The sequence below is a fragment of the Schistocerca piceifrons genome, chromosome 2, assembly GCF_021461385.2.
Source record: "Schistocerca piceifrons isolate TAMUIC-IGC-003096 chromosome 2, iqSchPice1.1, whole genome shotgun sequence".
NCBI classification, from domain to species: Eukaryota; Metazoa; Arthropoda; class Insecta; order Orthoptera; family Acrididae; genus Schistocerca; species Schistocerca piceifrons.
This window is the reverse complement of record NC_060139.1, coordinates 225,012,745-225,032,183: the sequence shown is the minus strand read 5'-3', so window position 1 is coordinate 225,032,183 and position 19,439 is coordinate 225,012,745. Positions and strand designations below refer to the sequence as shown.

The window sequence follows — 19,439 nt, the reverse complement described above, 5'->3', positions numbered from 1 at the left end:
TCTTGGAGGAAGGTCCACAAAATATGTTGTAGAGGTCCCGAACCAAAGATTAAATGTCTTTCACCATGTTGCTACGATGGATAAAAAGAAAAGCACTGTTGACAGACCACACGTCATTTCCTAAAATGATAGAACGTAGCTGGTTAAAAAAAGGGCATTTGGTCAGGAAATGATGAACTGTCAAAGGTCAATGACAATAAGCTCAACAAATGGTGACAATAAGCTTAGCAAATGGTGATGGCTAAAAAGACAGTGCCCAATATGCAACCTAGCTAAAATGATCTGCTTGTGGCAAGAGGGCTGAGAGGAGGTAGGGCAAGCTGCAGGGAGGGGTTTAATTACATGGAGCTTGTTCCCATGACCAGTGATGATGCCAAAGTGACACCACCTGCCAACAGATGGCAACACTGATATCATCTGAAGAAATAGAAGAGATAGCGGGCTAAGACAGGAGGACTGCAGCCTTGGCAGCAGTGTCAGCATCCTCATTTCCTGTCAGACTGACATGACCAGGAACCCACATGAACATCACAGTGGCTCCCTCAATAGCGAACAAGTGGAAGCTTACTTGGAACTGTTGCACTAAGGGATAGACTGCATACAGCACATACAGTCTCCGAAGGGCACTGAGATAATCAGAGCATATGACACAATTAAAAACCGTGTGTCGCCGGTGTACTGAGTGCCTGATAGAGGATGAAGAGCTCTGCTGTAAATAGTGAGCAGTGTCCTGGAAGCTGATACCAAAAATGTCTGTCTTAGAGCCATCAGTGTACACAAAGGTGCTACTGTTACATTGCGTGTGAAGGTCAAGAAACGTACAGTGATAGATCGAATCGGGAGTAGTTTCCTTAGGAAGCAAACGAACTCCAAGATGGGGTGCTGCAAGAAGCCGAGGCGGTGAGGGTTCAAACCCATCAGGAACATGGCAGGTATTGTGAAGTAAAGGTGCCGGAGCAGAAGCCAAAAGTGAACTCCAGGAAATAACAGATAAGAAGAGCGTGTTCAATACTGGCGGTGACATGAGTCATCAAAAAAGGAGGCATGGGATGGGTAGCCAGGTGTGGCAGGCAATAGCACGCATATCCACTGAGGAGAACATGAAGTCAGTATGAAAGCAACAGTTTGGCAGCTTCTGCATAGAGGCTCTCAACCAGGCTAATGTAAAAGGCGCCAGAGGCCATACGGATTCCATGATAGTGGATTGTATTAAGATGCTGTAAAATGGACGGACATGCAAATGAACAAACAAAACACCCTTGGTCTAGTTTTAAGTGGACAATGTATCAGTACAAATGGAGGAGGGTGGTCAGGACATTGGGTACAGCAAGCGGGCATGTAAGACGTGGGAGGACCAAGGAAGTTTTCTATCAAGCATAAGCCCCAGGAATTTAATAGTTTCAGGAATGGAACAGCAATAGGCCCAAGATGAAAAGATGATGGAAGAAACCCACTATGTCGGCAGAAATTCATACAAACGGTTTTGTCAGTGGAAAAGCAAAAGCCACTGTCGATGTACCACGAGTAAAGATGATTAAGACACCACTGAAGATGTTGCTCAAGGAGAAAAATCTATGGAGATCTGCAATAGATCACAAAGTCATTGACAAAAAGGGAGCCGGAGATGCCTGGCAGGAGACAGGCCATAATATGGCTACAGCGAAAAGGATTGCACTCAGGACAGGGTCTTGAGGCAGCCCATTCTCCTGGGTAAAGGTGTCTGACAAGGACCAACCGACGCGTACCATAAAAACTCTGACTTTTAAAAACTCCTGCAGAAAATGAGGCAGGCAACCTAAGAAGCCTAACATGTATAGAGTATGGAGGGTACCAGTCCTCCAGCAGGTATTGTAGGCTTTCTCCAAATCAAAAAACCATGGTCACAGTCTGCTATTTCCACAGCAAACTATTCATGACATGGGTTGACAAAGTGACGAGTTGGTCAACTGCAGAGCAGTGCACTCGAAATCCAAATTGCACAATGGTTAGTTGATCACATAACTTGAGCCACCATACCAGCCGTCCCAAGAATCATACTTTCCATCACCTTGCAACACAGCTGGTGAGAGAAATGAGGTGGTAGCTAGAAGGAAGGTGTTAATCATTACTGTGCTTAGGTATGGGTATGACAGTGGCTTCACGTCAGCCTCCTGGTAATGTGCAATCTGCCCAAATGCAATTGTATGCATGAAGGAGAAGTGCTTGCCACAACATCTGAATATGTACATCTTCTGGCCCTGGGGTGGAAGATTGGGATAAAGTGAGAGCATGATCTAGCTATGTAGCTCCCTCATGGTAAAGGTGACATTGTAACATTCACAATTGTGAGAGGAGAAGAGTATCACCCAAGCCTCCGTCACTCGTTTCTGAGGAAGAAAGGAGGACTGATAGTAGGTGGAGCTTGAAATCTCCACAAAATACCATCCTAAGGTGTTAGAGATAGCAATAGGGTGCAAAATGACATTATCTGCTACTGTCAGGCTGGAAACCACACAGTGGAAGAGGGAGTGAGACTGTCAAAAGAATGAGTAAATGATATCCAGCTAGCTTTTTTGCTATTATGAATACGATGACACTGTGTACGCAAATGTTTATAACAAATATAGCTCACCATTATAGGATGATCACTAAAACCGCAGAGAGCAGCACACCTCTGGGTGCAAACTGCATTGTGGCATGTGGCAGGGGACCGGAACACAGCAAGGTACAGATGAACTGCAAAATATGGAATGTTCTGCGGCAGTAAAAATAAAGTACTCTATCTGGTCATCACAACTGAGGAAATGATGTTTGCAGAAGGTCACCAGGGAAGAGTAAAACCTCCAGTTGGCCTTAAAAAGCCGCCAAGTTGGTTTATACATAGGTGGAGTAGGAGTCAGCAAACTGATAGTGCATGGGAAATGGTCACTTGAGTATATATCTGAGATGACGGACCACTTGAGACAACGGGCAAGGTGGGCAGTGGAGAATGAGCGGTCCAGATGGGAATAGATGTGCATGGAGTCTGAAATGAATGTGGGTGCTCCAGTGTCAAGACAGACAAGGCTGAGTTGATTGAGAAGGTCAGTCAAGAGCGCTCCTCTCTGACAGGTTGTAGAGGAGTCCCAAAGGGGATGGTGCACTTTAAAGTCACCGAGCAGGAGAAAAGGGGTGAGGGATAGAGCAATAAGCTGGAGGAAGTCTGCCCCAGTGACACCAATGGACAGAGGGATAGAGACATTGCAATGAGAAAAAGTGATGTGAGGAAGGATAACATGGACTGCAAAAGCTTGCAGCCAAGTGTTCAGTGAGACGGTTTTGCTATGAATGTCATTCTTGATGAATAGCATGACCCCCCCCCCCCATGAGATGGAATGCCATCCTCTGAGGTAAGGTCAATTCAGACTGGAAGGAAATGCCACATGTCTAAGCGATCACGAGGATGCAATTTTGTTTCTTGGAAGCAGAAAAAAGCGGACACTGGAATTCCAAGAGCAGCTGCGATTCCTGCTTGTTGGATCTAATGCCACAAACATTTCATTGGAGAAGATTCATAACAGGAAATGCGGACTAGGGAACAAATGAAGGGTAATCATCTAGACAGCTGCAGAGTGCCAGGCTTCGAAGATTCACTACTACAGGGCCCAGAGACTGGACGATCCTGTTCCGTAAGATCTACAGAGGCAGTGGCAATCTCCTTGGGTTGGCTTGCAGATTACAGGGCAGAAAAATGGTAGGTGGTGCGCACCAGCCAAATGGAGGTTGAATGGGTGAGGGTATCAAGTGGTGATACCACTGAAGAGGATATCCGAGTTGGGGAAGGAGAAGACCATTTGCCTGTGTGTGATTTCCTAGACGCTTTGTGGTTGTCAGATAAAGACTCAGATGTCTTTTGGCTGGAGGGGGTCAAAAAGCATAAAGTCTCCGTGGGAGTATTCCTTTTGTCTTTTCTGCCCTGCTGGTTGTGAAGCAGTTGATTTTGCCACTGGGGACGAAGATTTAGTAGCTTGCTGCACAGCTGTAGAAGGAGACGGGGATCCTATTGTGCTACTGGGTAATTTCACAACTGTAGTACTGAGCTGGACGTCACAAGCCTGCATCGTAATGTGCTTTGTGGATTGAGGTATGGTGAGAATGGTACTGTAAGTACCAGATGGTAAAATGTAGGGCTTTCAACTAGCCGACAAGTTGTGAGTGACACGGTAAGGTACTGCAGGATGGCCCACTCATCAGGGTACATGGGAGATTTGCGGGATGAGGCAGCATGGTCACCATCACAACTGACACTGCAGGCAGGAGAAGGCAGACAATCTCCTCGAGAGCATCTCCACCACAAGTAACACATTTGGCTGTGTTTTGAAAGGACGTGCGAGTGTGGTTGTAACGCTGACACTGGTGGCAACACCTTGGGTATTGGATATATGTTTAGACCATGACGATTTCATAGCTCGCTTTAATCTTCGATGGAAACGCTACTTAATCAAACGTGAGAAAAAGAGTGCATTTAGGCACTAAGGTAGCAGCAACCTTTTTCATCACCCATTGAACTGCAGTGACACCCCGATCAGACAGCTAAGTTTGTAATTTCTCCCTCTGCCAGACCATCAAGCAGTCAAATGTACATAACACCACACGAAGAATTCAGCATCTGATGGGCCTAAACATGAAGGGGATAGCTGTGGAGGAGCGAAGCAGTTGTTACGCTTGAAAACCACAATTGGTCTCCAGAAGCAAAGACCCATTATGTAAACAAGAGCAGGATTTTACAGGGCCTATAACTGGATCAACACCTTTCTGAATAATAAACAGATTAACCATAGCAAAGGACTGTCCTCCTTTGGTATATGATACCACGAGGAACCAAAGTGCAGCTGGGAGAGTCTTTGAATCTTAGCCTCATTCCGTTTACGTGTAGTGGACATAGACTAAGATGGTGACTGACTCACTGCACAAAAATATCCCCAGGATTTCCAGCATCTCCGATGGTGTGCTGTGACTAATAAAAATACAAACTTTTTTAAAGTATCCACCTGTCTCCTCCCTCCCCTCTCTCTCAGAGGGGGCTCAGCCTCCTTAGGTGATAGTTGACATCTCAGGTCACACACACCTTCTGAACTCACCAACTGGCATTTTGGAAAGGTAACAGCTCAGGTAACCACCCATTCCTAGGCCTGGCTGGTATCAGGGGGTACATGCGAAACCTACTTGTCGACCCAGGGCTGGGAATTATGCATTACCCAGTCACCTATTATGCATGGGCCAGTCTTTAGGAGTGCACAGGGAGGAAGAAGAAACAAAGAGAAACTTCAAATGCCGAGTGGAGGAAAGGTAGGAGAAGGAGAGTGAAGAAATAAAGAAAGAAGAAGAAACAGATGAGGGACTATTCTGATGCCAGACTACTGAAACTTCAGAACACATTGCCAGAAATATACCAGACATAGGAGGAGGAGAGACATGCAGCATGGAAAGGGAAGAGGTGCTGCAAAGGCTGGGGCCTGGTGGTAGCCAAGCACAAACTCACAAAAGTGTGATGAGCCCCCTGGGAGGCGGTTGTAAACAGTGTTAACACTTTTGAGATGGCACCTGGGACTCACTCAGCCACTGGCTATGAGCAGTGCCCCAGTGAGGCTCTCGCTCCGTCTCAAAAGTGCTAATCCCAAGCGGTACCATTTCCAACCGATCCATCTGCAGGGGGCCGGGAAGGACAATGTATTGTTGTCACCTAGTTTGCTTATACTGTCAGCACTGTAAGAACTGTAAATTGTAGCAATCAATAACAAATGGAAATCACAACTATGACTGTGAGAAAAGTGGATCTATGAGTTCATGATTTGTAAGTGGTTCACACACACAATATAATACTAATAGTATGTTAATGGTTATGCAAGAAACAGAGACCATAAAAAACTGTAAAACTGGAAGGAAATTTGATGTCACTGAAGTAAATGTTCATAGGTGGTGTCAGATGAAGAGGAAATTAATGAGCACTCGTTCTACAAGCCAAACTTTCAGGGGACCAAACCAGGGAACGTATCATGAATTGAAGCAGCTGGATCTCAGTACAGACACAAAAAACACAATTAGGGGTTCCCAATTATTCAAGAAATTATTTGAATGAAAGCACTGAGTTGAAAAGGAATTTTCTAGCAGCAACGTATCATCAGGCTAAGAAAATGGCATGACCATTTGCAAGGCCATATGGACAATGCCAATAAGAAATCTGTTTATTTTGATATGCTGTTAAATGTTACTGTTAATGTGAAGGGTGTTATAAGTGTTCCTACAAGAATTTCTGGCCATGTAGAGGCCAGAGTAACAGTAATGCTAAGGCTGTTAGCAGATTGGAAGAAAGATCGTACCATATCTCAACTGGAAAACCATACCGAAAGAAAAACTTCCTGCAGGGCCTATCTCCAAATGCCAAAAAAAGGTATTGATGCCATATGATCAAAGATACGATGGATGAAGTCTGTTTGGAATGGAATACCATGCTATTTGCTGAACACAAAGAAAATGTTGGTGTTGGATTATTTCGGGCAACACAGCCGGGAAGTTAAGGATCTGCTATCAAAGAACAACACAGACCTGGTAATAATTCCTGGTTGCAGAACTTCACAACTTGCAAGTAAGTAATGAAATAAACAGACCTTTTAAGGCTTGCCTGGGACAGATTTACACAAAGTGGTTTCTTCAAGGAGAACATGACCTCAATCCACATTTGGGCCAGTGGGGCCCTTACTGTCTGAGACAAAATATCAACTGAATTTATAATGAAAGGATCCACAAAGTGTTGCATATTCAATCCTAAGGATGGTTCACAAGATGACATGATAGAGGAGGGGGGCCAGGAAGGAAGAAACGATAGCAGGCTTACAGATGATGATGATGACGATGATGATGATGATGATGATGACAAGAAATGGTGGTGGTGATTAAAAACAGTAGTAACACAGACTGCTCACTTATATACTACACAAAAAAGGAAGTGAAGTGTTTATTTCTCCTCATGTTACCAAAATGTAGATAATCAATAAGTCACATAAGATTAGAATAGTTGTAATATTAACTCTTTTAGGTGGATGCTTTAAAAAGTATTTTTATCAGACAGAGTACATTCAAAGTAACAATTTTCTCAAGGACTCTCTCTCTCTCTCTCTCTCTCTCTCTCTCTCTCTCTCTCTCTCTCTCTCTCTCTCTCTCTCTGTGTCTATCTGTCTGTCTCGTTGATAAATATGGTATACTGTAATTACCAAGAAAAATATAAATACTTGTTTAACCAAATACAAAAGCCGCTGTAGACTGATGCAAAGAAAAGTTTATGGTAGCAATGAATGCTTCTGAAATCAATCACTTCATGCAATTCAATAAAATGTTTGTATTTGAATATTCAGTCATTTCACTAATCACATTTTATTATTATTGACAACAGCCGTGAAAGTCTTCGCACATACAATATGACAGTCATTCAATTATCACACTAGGTAGGTGCATAACTGTTCCACATTTTGTGTTTATCCTGTCTATGAGGCCACTGCACAAAGCTCACACCACCCCCAACTACCAGCTGCACAGGAGTGCTCTCCTCAATACCCAATATCATTCCCGACTGGAGCTACTGAACCATAACCATGTCCTTCTCCAGGACTTCGATCGTCTATCACTGTGCATGGAAATGAGGGCCATCCTACCCACAATACTTCCCACCCCTCCTAAAGTGATATTTCACTGATAATTCAACCTACACAGCATCCTGGTTCATCCCTATGCCACTTCCAACCTTTTGCCACAGACATCTGTCCCTGTGGAAAATCAAATTGCAAGACAACATGGTCATGTTATCCTTGGGAGTTATCCTTTCAACACATCCTTTGTTCTCATAATCCTCCTGCCCCATCTTCCACTAACCAACTGCACCCACACCTTCTACCTATCAGACGCTCCTTCCTCTGTCCTGTCGCACCCTCCCAATCCACTCCTCCATGTTATCATGGGCTGCACAAACTCAATGGTTACAGTGCTCTTATGTCACATTCCTACCCTGTGCACTTGCTGCCTCTCCCTCCCACATTCATTCATGTCGTCTTTTTTTTTTTTTTTTACTGTAGCTTAGCTTGTGAAAGGATTCATTAGAAAGCTACAGCAGTTTCTGTTATTAACTGTGGGCTGGGGAAGACAACACTTTCACTGTTCACTGAATTGTCTCATTTATACCTAAATTACAAATATTAACTCATTCCAAGCCAATTTTCTGATCACTGCATTCTCCTCAACTCCTAACTTACCTGTCAGGGCAAGGCAGCATCCACCTTTGAAACCTGGTCTGGCACGCAGTTTTAACTTGTCACACACATTCATTGCAACAAATACTATGACTACAATAAAAGAATTAATTCTCAACTAAATCCTTGTTTTCTATGTTTGAAACATGCTACCAATTTTGTGGTAATCATTCGGGGTTCCAACACCTTAGACACTTTATAGGCCAGACACAAGACAAAGCTACACCAAATCGGCCTGTACCAACGGTCTTTACGTTAGTTACAAATTAGCAAACATGTTGTCCCCTTCTTTGTATCTTTTCTACACAAAAAAGAAAAAAAGGTATGCAGGAAAGAAATATCAGTTAGCACCTAAGCACAGAAAATCTCTGTATGTTATTTGTGAAAGTCTTTAGATTTATGAAGAACAAATAAATCGTGTGTGTATTCATTAATCGTCATATTCCTGCGAAGTCTGAAATTTTTCTCTCTAAGGAAACAGAAAGAAAATTACAGAAGTCACACATTCTCTTTTTCATCTGTAAACGAAAGTAGCATGTGGAGATTAACTCCATAATAGCTTTACTTAAAAAAAAAAACACATCACCAATACACTGTTCCCATTTGCATGAAACTAAGTAAGTAGATGAATAGTTACCAATAGTTGATGGCACAGTTGGTTCCTGCTTTGAGCGTTTTCCCTGTGCCCATTCCATTTTTCTTTTGATGTCTTGGTTGGCAGGTTCAACATGTCCAGCAAATTTTAGGTTAGCAACTGTATATTCATGGCCACAAAAGACCCTCTGGAACATAAAAGTTGTAAATTGGAGTAGTGAAATCCTTTCATTTTTATGCAGATAAGCACATGACGACAAATGTAATTCTGGGCAATTTACCACTCTTACAATCATGAGCCACTAGTGGGTTTAAAACCTCTCAGTTTAGAAATCAAGTACATAATACATTTAATATCCCATATATTTATTTTGTCATGCGTGAATGTAAAAAATTATTCCTGGAATAGAATAACTGAATATTAATAAATGCCAGAGATTACATTTAGCTATTGAAGGACTTTACTGTCAGCAAAGTCGAACCTAGGCTGCCAGGCAGTACTATCCGCACCATTTTAACGTAAGGCTCTTTGTTTCTCTCAGTCTCACAGACAGGGAGGGTTCCCTAATCCTGCAGTGTGAGTGACCAGTTACACCTTTTTAACCTTCCCCAACCTACCACTCTTTCCTCCTTGATGAAGGAGCTAGTAGTTCTTGAAGGTAGACCCATGTTTTTTCCACTTCTAAATATTTCTGTTGGCAGTAATGAAATTTCATCTCCTGAGCAAAAATACTGCCAGCCACTCTGCCTCATTATCATTTCATGAGTTTCTACAGTAAATTTTCCTTTTGATCAAACATAACTAACAGTTTCAGCTATTAAAGAAAAATCAGTCAACAATACAGAAGACTTACCTTTCCTTTTTGTAAGAAAAAGGTCACACTGCACTTTACATGTACTTTTTCTTCATTGTGTTGTGCATTTACTCTCAATTTTGTTTACCCAATCAGACCGGTATCATCAGAATTTGTTTATTTACTGCAGTTATGATTAAAAATCATCTTGCCACTAATGTACAACAAGAGTGCGCAAAGAATCTTCCTTTACTAGTCAAGAACTGACATGCTAGCTCACTTATTACAATGAGCAGTTGTTACTTTATACTTGGGTGCCATTAATTTCACTCATATTACTTTTAAAACAACCATGTGGATAAAGAGGTACAATATGACCTCACTGATTCTTTTATGACATTTTGTGTGTTTCAGATTATGTGGTTTTTCTGCCGTTTAGCTCTTCCATGGAGGCTTGACAAGTCCCTTCTGCAAGAACAGCAGAAAAATATGGGCGTGTTGGAACAGTTGTTGGCTATGCTGACCCACACTCAGCCACCAGTTGTTCACCTGTTGCCATTCCCACTCTTTGATGATTCCACAGGAGACTTGCACGCTTATGAGAAGCAGATTCACCAACATTTCGTGACATTCCAGTTGGTTGACAAGGAAGTTTGTGAGACTATTTTCTTATCATGGATACCACCTTATATGTATCACTTGCTGTACCAGTTAGCTGCTCTCTAGGAACCAACTTCACTTTCTTTTGAAAATTTGTGTACTTTGCTGACCACCTATCACTGCAAGCGTATGCATGTGATAGCTGCTTATGTTGAATTCTACTAAATGTTGCTAACAGCCGCAGCAATCTTATCTTGCTTGGGTGGCCAAGCTTCAGAGCCAAAGTTGTAAATGTTGATTCATCACAGCTAATTCTCAAGAGTTTATGCAGATGCCATAGTCACAGATGCAATCACTCATTTGACACCAGGTCAAAAGGTACATCAATGCGGCCTTCAGATTGAGGACCCTATGTTGGAAGAGGGCGTGAATAACGCACATTTGTTTGAGCTCTCCCACACCAAGTGCCACCAATTACAGGCTTGGAATGATGCTGCCATTGTTGACAGTGTGCAGCCCCAGCACACAAGAGCCTAGCATGGGGGAAGAAAGGGGAGGTAGCCACAATACAAGCAAGTAAACCAGGCCGACACAGACAAACTCAGCATTGGCAGCAGGGACAGTGATCACCACCTCCTTCATGCCCCCTGTTTCGCACAACACAAGTGGGCAGCCGGCACCAAGCGGTGGGCTTCTTGTCCTCAGTATGTCCATCTCTGACAACCTCCCCCCCCCCCCCCCCCTCCCCAAGAGGCAATGGCCTCTGTTAGCTGTTAGTATCAATGGCTAATGTTTGGAGTCCCCAGTGCGTCTGCTATTTTTCAGTGTCTTTTAGACCAGGTTACAACGAATGTCCTTTATTACAGGAACTTCCTTGAGGATACTAACATGACAGCTACTACCTCTGAGGTTCACCCATGTAACCTCCGTTCTTTCTTTACTGTACTACAGGCCACAGGCCTCAAATGTAATCTCACTAAGAATCACTTTTTCCAGCCTTCCACTGTTTATTTGGACCATGAAATTTCCCAGCAGGGATTGTGCCCCATGGAGCAAAATGTTACCATTACAGCTTTTCCCCATCTGTCTGATCTACAGGAACTTTGAGTATTCCTAAGAAAGATGGCTTACTGTCATAAGTTTATTGCCACAGTGGCTATTATTGATCGCCCCCTTGCATTTGTTGCTTCGAAAACATGCTCTGTTTCTTTGGTTTGCAGCTTGTGAGCATGCTTTTGTGCAGCTTAAGGATAGTCTATGCTTTGTGCCTTGTCTTGCAACACTTCAGCACTGCAAGCATATGGTCATGGCTATAGACATTTCCAAATATGGAGTCCTGGCCCATCATCATTCAGATGGCTCTGAACAGCAACAGCTTATGCCTTTGCCCAGAAAACCCTCATGTCAGCTCAGCAACACTATTCTCAGGTGGAAGAAGAAGCACTTGCTATTGTCTAGGCCTTAAAAAAATTCCATGTGTTCTTATAAGATGCAACATTTCAGTCAATTACCAACCATAAGCCCTCAGTTTCACTGTTTAGCCCACAAGCATCCTTACTCGACAAAGCCACTTATCATCTTCAGCACTGGGCTCTGCTCTTGCCCCAATACAATTATGAGGTCCATTTTCATCCCACTTTGCAACATGTGACCATGGATGTTATGTACCGTCTCCCCATGGACCCTAACCCCTCATTCGACCAGGAAAAACTGCGTTGTTTCAACTAGAGACAGAGATGAGGCACACAATGGATGGCTTCTCAATCACCAATTCCCTTGTTGCTTCTGCTGTGGCTGCGGATCTAGCATTCCAGCAGGTCATACATATGATACAACAAGAGGAGCCCAAGCATCCGCCGGGCTGGGCACCAGACCCACTTTGGAATTTTTATGCACTGCGCCTTCGGCTCTCCCTTTTGAATGCCATTATTCTCCTGTCGATGGAAGGGCTCTCTGCCTACATCATGGTTCCAGCACCACAGCAGCAGGAGGTCCTACACTCATTACATCAGCATGAGCTCTAGCACAAAACTATTTGTGCGCCTGGTATGTGTTTTGGCTGGGCATCGATTGAGAGGTGAGGAGTTGAACACCTTGTCATGGCCTGCCCGAAGTGTTCGGAACAGCAAGTGGCACCATGCACTGATTTTTCATAGTGGCTGACCCCTACACAGCCTTGGGAAAGAGTCCGTATTGATTTCACTGCTCCCATCTTTTAGATACTTTCAGGTTATTGGAACTGATGATTTCCCCCCCCCCCCCCCCCTTCTTCTTCTTCACGGCATTCACTGTCCTTCTGCACTAGCAGACACGACTGTCAATGCCCTATCAAAAATATTCTACATAGAAAGCTTGCCTTGCAACCTTGTTTTGGATAATGGTTCTCAGTTTGTGGTACAGTCTTTCAAGGACTTTTGTACACATAATGGCATTTGCCTCGTCATGGTGCCTCCCTTCCATCTGCAGCCAAATGGTGAGGCAGAACAGTTCGTTCTAACATTAAGACGCAGATGTGCAAGTACACCTAAGACTTACTGGTTGAGGAGGTTCTCACATTTCTTTATGCTCTTACAAAACACTAATTGGGGCCAAAAGTCCAACCGACCATCTGCACAGCCATCATCTGCAGATCCTGCTCAACCTCTTGCTGCTGGGTAGGCATCCCCTAGAACCACACATTTCATTAACATTCACATTTGGCACACTAATCTGGCCCAGTGCATTTGGATAGTGCCCTCACTGGATCCTGGCCATTGTCCACAGCTGGCAGCTGCTACATCTTTCTGGTTCGCACCAAAGATAGACTCAAATTAAGCCACAAGAACCAGTTATATGCCAGCCACCGCCTCAGGCCACGAGGCTGACACATTGTTCTTTGTCAGCCCTCACCATTCCAAAGGTCGTGCCTGCCTATCCCATCGGTTGGGGCTTCCTCAGTGTGTTTGCTTCCTGTGTCAGGTGCTGGTGCCTCCCGTGCACTTAACAGGTGCTGCCTTCATTGGGGACAGAAGACAAGTCACCGTCACCAGAGCCTCTCCTCTCCTCTCCAGTCCCCTGTCATCACTGCCTGTGCCAGTGCCCCTTGTCATGGACTCCAACATTTGGATGGCTCCCACCCCATCACCAATCCCGTCAATCTATCGCCCTGGAAGCTGCAGGTGGATGCCATCATCACCCTCACTTTTGTCTGTATACATTGGTCCAAGAGGATTGGGAACTTCTCGTGCCTTCGGCTACCTCCCCCAGTGATGCCACAAATTTCTCTTCAGTCATAGCATTGTGTACAGTGATGTCTGGTCCTTCCCCCGCAAGGAATGAAGAGTAATAATCCACTGGCTACTACACCTAACACCAACAGCAGATGTAAGTTGGGCACTACAGCTGCACATCAGCAGCTAACCGGGAAAGCTGCCAGAGCAGCCTGATCACCAAGTGCCATCACCCGATCCAGTGTATGCCCACAGCACCACACGAGCAACACCTGATGGGGACTGCATCTTTATAAGGGCATGCACAGGGCTCCATGCTATCAGTTGTTTCTGTATTCCAGATGTGTAGTAACTTCACTGCATGCTTGTTATGTCACTCCGTGACCCAATAAATTGTATCTCTTATATGGCCACATGTTTCCTTGTGTTCCTAGTTAGAACAGTGTAACTGATTACTCTTGTAACGTAACACCTTACATATTATTATTACTGCCCATTTCAGAGAATATTTTCGAAAAGAAATAAAGATATGAATAGTAACAGCATGAAAAAAAATTCTACAAAAACAGCTCTCTGTCACAAATTTCTGTTGAGAAAAATTAAAAAGTTCTCTTTTTCTTGTTACTGAATATCATTAATGTTTTGTAATGAGTCTATAATAAAGAACACAGTGTTTAAATTCAGTGCAGACTATACCAGAAGATGTGATTACTATGATTCATCATTTGTAAGCAGAGGTAGTTTAAAGTCCAAGCATCACAAGCAACTTCTTGAGGCACCAAGCTAAGAAGGGCACCAAAGGGGCACTCAACTCCAAAATTTTCTTTGGAATTTCTAAAACCAGTGGGAGAAGTGGCAACCAAATGACCACTGAAGTTGGTTTGTAGAGTCTAACAGACTTCCAGAAAAATATTCATACAATCCCAAAGATAGCGAGACCAGATAAGTGAACAAAATATCACACAATCACCTTAACAGCTGATATATTCAAATTTCTGAGACAAATAACACAGGTTTGCAGAAGAAGAAAAAAAGAAAATTTAAAATCTGTAATATGATGACTTCAGATAATGTAAAAGCACCAAAGACGCAGTTCTGAGATTACGACCAATAATGGAAGCAGAACTTAACAAATATCAAGACTCTTTCACCTTCATTGGATAAAATGTTTGACAATGTAAAATTGTATAGCACATTCAAAATTCTGAAGAGAATAGGTGTAAGTTACTGGGAAAGATGGTAATATATACTATGTACAAGAACAAAAAAAAAAAAATCAGAATGGGATACTGAAATGAAGTGCTCTGTTAAAAAAAAGTGTGTGAGATAGGGATGTAGTCTCTTCCCTGCCCCCCTTTTTCTATATAGCTCACACATCAAAAGAACAATGATGAAAATAAATGAAATGTTCAGGGGTGTGATTAAAATTCTGGCTGAAATGGTAACAATGATAAGATTTGCTGGTAACATAGCTATGCTCAGGGAAAGTGAAAAAGAACTGCAGGACCAATTAAAGCGAATCAAAAAGCTTAATGAACACATGCTATGGATAGATATTAAATCGAAGAAAAATTAAAATAATGCAGTGTAGCAGAAATGAGATTAGTAATTAACTTAATAACAGAATTGGGGACAGCAAAGCAAATGAAGTAAAGTACTTCTGATACCCTGAAAGCAAAAGAACAGAAAATGGATGAAGCCAGGTGGACATAAAAAGCACACTAGCACACTCAAAAGAGGGCATCCCTGTGTTACCACAGAAGGATGTCACAAATAGGTTGACTGACAAGACAAAGAGATTTTCCACAGAACTGGCAACAAGAGAAAAAGATTGAAAACATTAATAAGAAAACCAGACACAATAATAGGGTATGTAAGACATCAATGAAAGTTAACGGTAATCAAGGCAGCAGCAGATGGTAAACACTATGAGAAAAGACAGAGACTGGACTATATCAAACAAATAATTAAGGATGATGGGTGTGAGTTCTAATCTGAGATGAAGAGGTTGGCACTGGAATGAAATTTGTGATCTGCTGCATTAAGCCAGTCTGAAGACTGAAAAGAATGCCAATTACTGTCTGGGTAAGGGAGGGGGGCAAATAAATTGTTTGTGTAGAAAAACATTCTCAAACCAGAACCAGCCCTGGATATAAAACAGAATGGAAATCAGGTTTAATGCTGTAATGACAAAATGGTCATTACAAACTGAGCATACGCTCAGATTGGACATTTGTATGGAGAAAAATTGACTGTAAGATTTAAAGTAACATCCCAGCATTCATTTTAATGTATGTAGAGAGATCACAGAAAACTAAAATTGTGATAGCAAACTCTGCTCCTATCAAATGCAAGTTTTGGGTCTTACGCTGTTGTAACTCTATAGAGCAGGCATGTGTAATCAAATGTTGCACACCTCCAAGGCTGGCCTAACGAGGTCCTCTCACATTGACACGGATAGCGCACTAAGAGCTGCACTGTGTGAAAAACAGCCTTATGTAAGCCGGCATGCTGGGCTGTCAAGCAGACTAATGTTTACATGATGACTGTATATTTAACTGTTAAACTGTGCTTTAATGTATTTTAAGGTTAAATGTGACAGTACGGATTCCTACTACATTCAGTTGGTGTACCTCTTCATGTGGATGCAGAATAAAAGTTGGTTGGTGGAAATTCCGATATTGTGTTTGTACAAACTAAGCACTGTTCAAGCTCACTTTGTGTATCATTTTAAGCCAGTATCAACTACTCATCCTTCATATGATACACTTTTTACATGCATTATTTGGTCCTGTACATTAAATTTGAATTATAGATCGTACTATAATAGTATCAAAATCAATATGACACAAAATGCTGAAGGTATATTTTTGGGCTTCTCTGGAGCTTAAAATACAATTTTGAACAAAAGAGAATTATCAGTATGGCTAGAAGCCCAAACATATACAGTCTCTCTATCACACCATTAAACTGTGAAACATCACACTAAATATTTCAGCAATTGACAGTACAGTCCTAAAAACATTTAAGTACAGATATTCACATGTTTGATCGCAAATTGATGCTGTCTGTACTGACGAAAATCTTATTTTAATGTATCAGAAAAATTACAACAGTTTTTCAGGAGATAATATGGTAAGGAAAATGCATAAAAAGCACATACTGTGTCATCAGGCAATGTTCCTAGTACTTCCACAAGGGCATGGTACATCTGTTGTGGTGTGCCTTCAAAAAAGCGTCCACAACCAGCTATGAAAAGAGTATCACCGGTAAATACAGCAGGTGCTGGCTCTCCATGTGCACCAACTACATAGCATATATGTCCAGAAGTATGGCACGGAGTAGCCAGACAGCGAATATGGAGATTACCCACATTCAACTCATCACCATGCTTGACCTTCCAGGTGAGTGCACCCACGCGCTCATCACCTCCTAAAACTTGCAGTCCTGCCACTTTCTTTGCAATGAATTCATTCCCTCCAGCATGATCCCTGTAATCAGTAAACATGTAAAAAATTACAGCTGTGACTGAAGAACTGGAAAATCAACTTTTTTTTAAACTCTTAGGCATACAGAAAATCATTTATGTTTCACTTGAACTAAGTAATAGTTTGTTAAGGTATCAAAGTGCAAAAAATTATTAAATAATTAAAAATTGTATAATGTCCATCATTTAAGTAACTACCAAAGAACTGTAGTTCTCGTTCTTGGCAGACACCGAAACATACTGACCATGATTTTTAACGAAAGAAGATATTGAAACTGTACTTCAGTGCAGCTTCAGCTTCAATGAATTAAAATTGCACATCTCACTTAATCAATATTAGTAGTTGGGCAGCTTCTAATAAATGTTTATATTTTATTACTATTATCAAATGCACCAACAGACAAAATTTATGAGGACACAACATCGAAGAATATTCAGTGAAAAATACAATTACATTTAAAATTAAGCAACATTTGATTAAATTGTCCACATGGCTTAAAATTGTAAGGGTTGCTTTGGCTATGTATGTTCAATTTGTTGGTTCTTATCCATTGTTTTGGGACACCGCAGAATGATTAAGCTTTTCGTGCACAAAAAACGTAACAGTATGTCAAACTTTAACAGCAGTAGCAGTGAATGTGTTGGAAGGATCCCAGATGTGCAGAAACTTAAAGTGTCTAAAATCTATAGCAAAAATCTATCCATCAAATGCCCACAGAACAGAACTGTTGCATCAGGCAACTTCTATTACCAATTTCAAAAACATGTATATCACATTTTTCTCAATGTTTCTTTCAGCAGTATCCATGTCAACATGGTTTTGCTTCACAATATTAGAAGTTGTTCAGGTGAAGGCCATTTGGGTCAAACTCTTAAAACCATCATTATTGCTCAAATATGTATTTTTTGTGTGGATGATCAAACTCCCAATATATTACAGGCAAATTAGTCTAATGTCCTGTATTTGGTGCTTCACCTCCCCACCCCCCACCCTCTTCCTGGGTGAAGCATTGACACACATTTAGCTCTTACCTGTTCAAGCCTTTTTATAACGCATCCTGCACTTTTGTGTGCAGAGAGGATAAATATTTGCTTCCTCCTCTCTCGGTCTCCACCGGTTACAAAGTCACTACATGTTTATATATCTTTTAGAGGGAGAGCAGAGCCCTTGCTACCTTCAAGTTGCATTGCACATCATGATATCCATCCCCTATAGCTTAATGCACAGTAGCTACCTTGTGAGATCAGAAAGGGAGCCATATCCCAATCAAATTCACACTGCAGGTGAAAGACTGTTGGTCTTGTACACTAACCAGTCTGAATGTGGTTTTTAGGTAGTTTTTCACACTCACTCATTTAGACAAATGCAGGACTCATTCCCAATTTCCATCTCATAAAATAAAATGTACAAATATTTAAAATACGATAACACATAGAATTAAGTTTACACTATTCACAGGCAGAGGGTACACAAGACTTCTCTCCCTTAAAGTAATTGAATAATGAAAACAGCAGACCCTGCATCACAGGACAGATGCTAGGAATCAGAGTTGGATTGTAAATTTTATCAGCACAATTCAAGACGAAAATATAACTTTGATATGTGCTTTTCTTGTTTAACGTTCAGAGTGGGATCCTTTACTCTGTTGCAAATGTCTCCAATAAGTCCTCATTTAATATGAAGCAGAAATTGAGAATACAAAAATGCATAAGAAAATAAAAAGGCACTTCATACTTTAATAGAAATTGAAACCCTTAGTCTATGTTTTCACGTGGCCCAGACTTAATAAAATGCAGAAGTGAGAAAAACGTAGAATTGAGAAAAATGTTAAGAAAAATGCTAAAACCAGCAAAATATAAGCAGAAACATATAAATGGCATATATAATTAAAAATCGTAATCCTCTCCAATAAATCATATAAAATCTATGTAAGTGAAGGACATTAAATGTACAATACAATGTTTAGACTATAATTTGTAGTAATGAATGTCATCAGTTCTTAAGAAAATCACATGTGTACTAGCAAGTAAACCCTGTCCAAAAATTAAAATTGGTGTCTGGGTATAAGTTAATTGAGCATATTTTCTGATATGCTTCGACTACAAGTTATACTTTGAAACAAGTGTTTTTGAGAGATCTTTCCTTAGTGATCACCCAGAAAAAAGTAAAAATTGATGCAACATGGTGAATTAAACCAAAAACTGTGAAGTACAATGAAAGACAAACGGCATCCGAAAAGGTGTGTGTGTGTGTGTGTGTGTGTGTGTGTGTGTGTGTGTGTGTGTGTGTGTGTGTGTGGCGGGGGGCGGTGGGGTGGGGGGGGGGGAGGGGGGTGTTACTTCTGCAGCCAATAGCAGTGCAATGTACTCTGGTGAGGTGAGCAGTGAGCACAGTGCTTATGGTCTTTTCCTTGTTCATTGTGCTGAGTGGTTGAAGCGGAGCATTCTACAATATTGCCTATGTGCACTGCTTTTACTTCGAACTTGTCGCTTGCTG

At 41.8% G+C, this 19,439-nt stretch overlaps 1 protein-coding gene across 4 annotated transcripts in view; it reads right to left on the bottom strand.

Annotated features, from left to right (window-relative positions):
• Positions 1–19,439, bottom strand: part of LOC124774901 (hydroxyacylglutathione hydrolase, mitochondrial) — a 109,178-nt gene that overhangs the window by 39,407 nt on the left and 50,332 nt on the right. For all 4 annotated transcript variants that reach the window (XM_047249561.1, XM_047249563.1, XM_047249562.1 and 1 more), the window contains exons 4-5: positions 16,619–16,946; positions 8,896–9,040 (exon numbers count right to left, since the gene is read on the bottom strand). In XM_047249561.1, the coding sequence (XP_047105517.1) occupies positions 8,896–9,040; positions 16,619–16,946 (473 nt within the window). The remainder of the gene's footprint in view (positions 1–8,895; positions 9,041–16,618; positions 16,947–19,439) is intronic.